Source organism: Sinocyclocheilus grahami, unplaced genomic scaffold (assembly GCF_001515645.1).
Source record: "Sinocyclocheilus grahami isolate Dianchi unplaced genomic scaffold, SAMN03320097.WGS_v1.1 scaffold2874.1, whole genome shotgun sequence".
Classification (NCBI taxonomy): Eukaryota; Metazoa; Chordata; class Actinopteri; order Cypriniformes; family Cyprinidae; genus Sinocyclocheilus; species Sinocyclocheilus grahami.
In genome coordinates, this window is record NW_015508049.1 from 32520 (window position 1) to 33488 (window position 969).

The window sequence follows — 969 nt, forward strand, 5'->3', positions numbered from 1 at the left end:
AAAATACATGAGTCTCATCAAGGAGTGGCAGGGATATGGATCAACCCTCTTTGATGTGGAGGTGAGCGTGTACGCACATGCACACACACATACACACACACGTGATCCATCAGCCAGCAGGGTCACTGAATAAATTCTCTCTGTTTGTCAGTGTGTAGATGGTGTGTATCCCGGAGAGCTATGGTTGGGCGTGAGTCGTAAGGGAGTGTGTGTGTACAAGCGCGGGGAGGCGTGGCCTCTGGAGGTGTTTCCCTACGAGGTGATTTTGTCCTTCGGTGCACCGCAGTCCAACAGCTACAAGATCAGCGTGGAGGGACGAGAGCTGCTCTTCAACACCACCATGGTACAAACTTTCCATATTTACTTGCATGCTTCCACCATAAACAACTCTAAAATTTGTCATTTATAGTAACTTGTTGCCTCATCGGTCAAATCTTTCACAAACCTGTGGATCATTTGAGTTGGAAATGACCCATTCTGTGAGTTAACTCAAGACTCACTCCAACTGAATGAATCAACTCATCAGTGAGTTTTTAGCTTGGGAATCGCTGCTAGAATCAGTCTATTCATGAATGAATCATTCAGTGGGGTTTGTGCAGGGCTGTCCAGACTCGGTCCTGGAGGGCCGGTGTCCTGCAGAGTTTAGCTCCAACCCTAGTTAAACACACTTGAACCAGCTAATCAGGCTCTTACTAGGCATAGAAACTTCCAGTCAGGTGTGTTGAGGCAAGTTGGAGCTAAACTCTGCAGGACACCGGCCCTCCAGGACCGAGTTTGGACAGCCCTGGGTTTGTGAATAAGTTCAACAGGTTTATTGAAAAAAAAAAATCACTCAAAAAAATGATTCATCATGAATCAGACAACACTATCATGTCTCAGAGTAATGGAATGTCGTTTTTTTTTAATGTAGTGGAATAAAAATAAGATATACAGTAAAATGTTTCGCAAAATAAAAGTGATACAAATACA

At 44.2% G+C, this 969-nt stretch overlaps 1 protein-coding gene across 1 annotated transcript; it reads left to right on the plus strand.

Moving 5' to 3' along the window:
- Nucleotides 1–6: 6 nt before the first annotated feature.
- LOC107575761 (unconventional myosin-X-like) lies at nucleotides 7–409 on the plus strand. Its single transcript, XM_016262094.1, has 2 exons — nucleotides 7–61; nucleotides 152–409. Exons 1-2 carry the CDS (start codon nucleotides 8–10, stop codon nucleotides 407–409), a joined length of 312 nt encoding a protein of 103 aa, XP_016117580.1. The 5' UTR covers nucleotide 7.
- Nucleotides 410–969: the final 560 nt, after the last annotated feature.

Bases quoted from the DNA above. Each gene is read 5' to 3' on its own strand.
- LOC107575761 (XM_016262094.1), top strand. From the start codon at position 8: ATGAGTCTCATCAAGGAGTGGCAGGGATATGGATCAACCCTCTTTGAT. The intron at 62-151 runs GTGAGCGTGTAC...TCTGTTTGTCAG, and splicing joins CAACCCTCTTTGATGTGGAG to TGTGTAGATGGTGTGTATCC.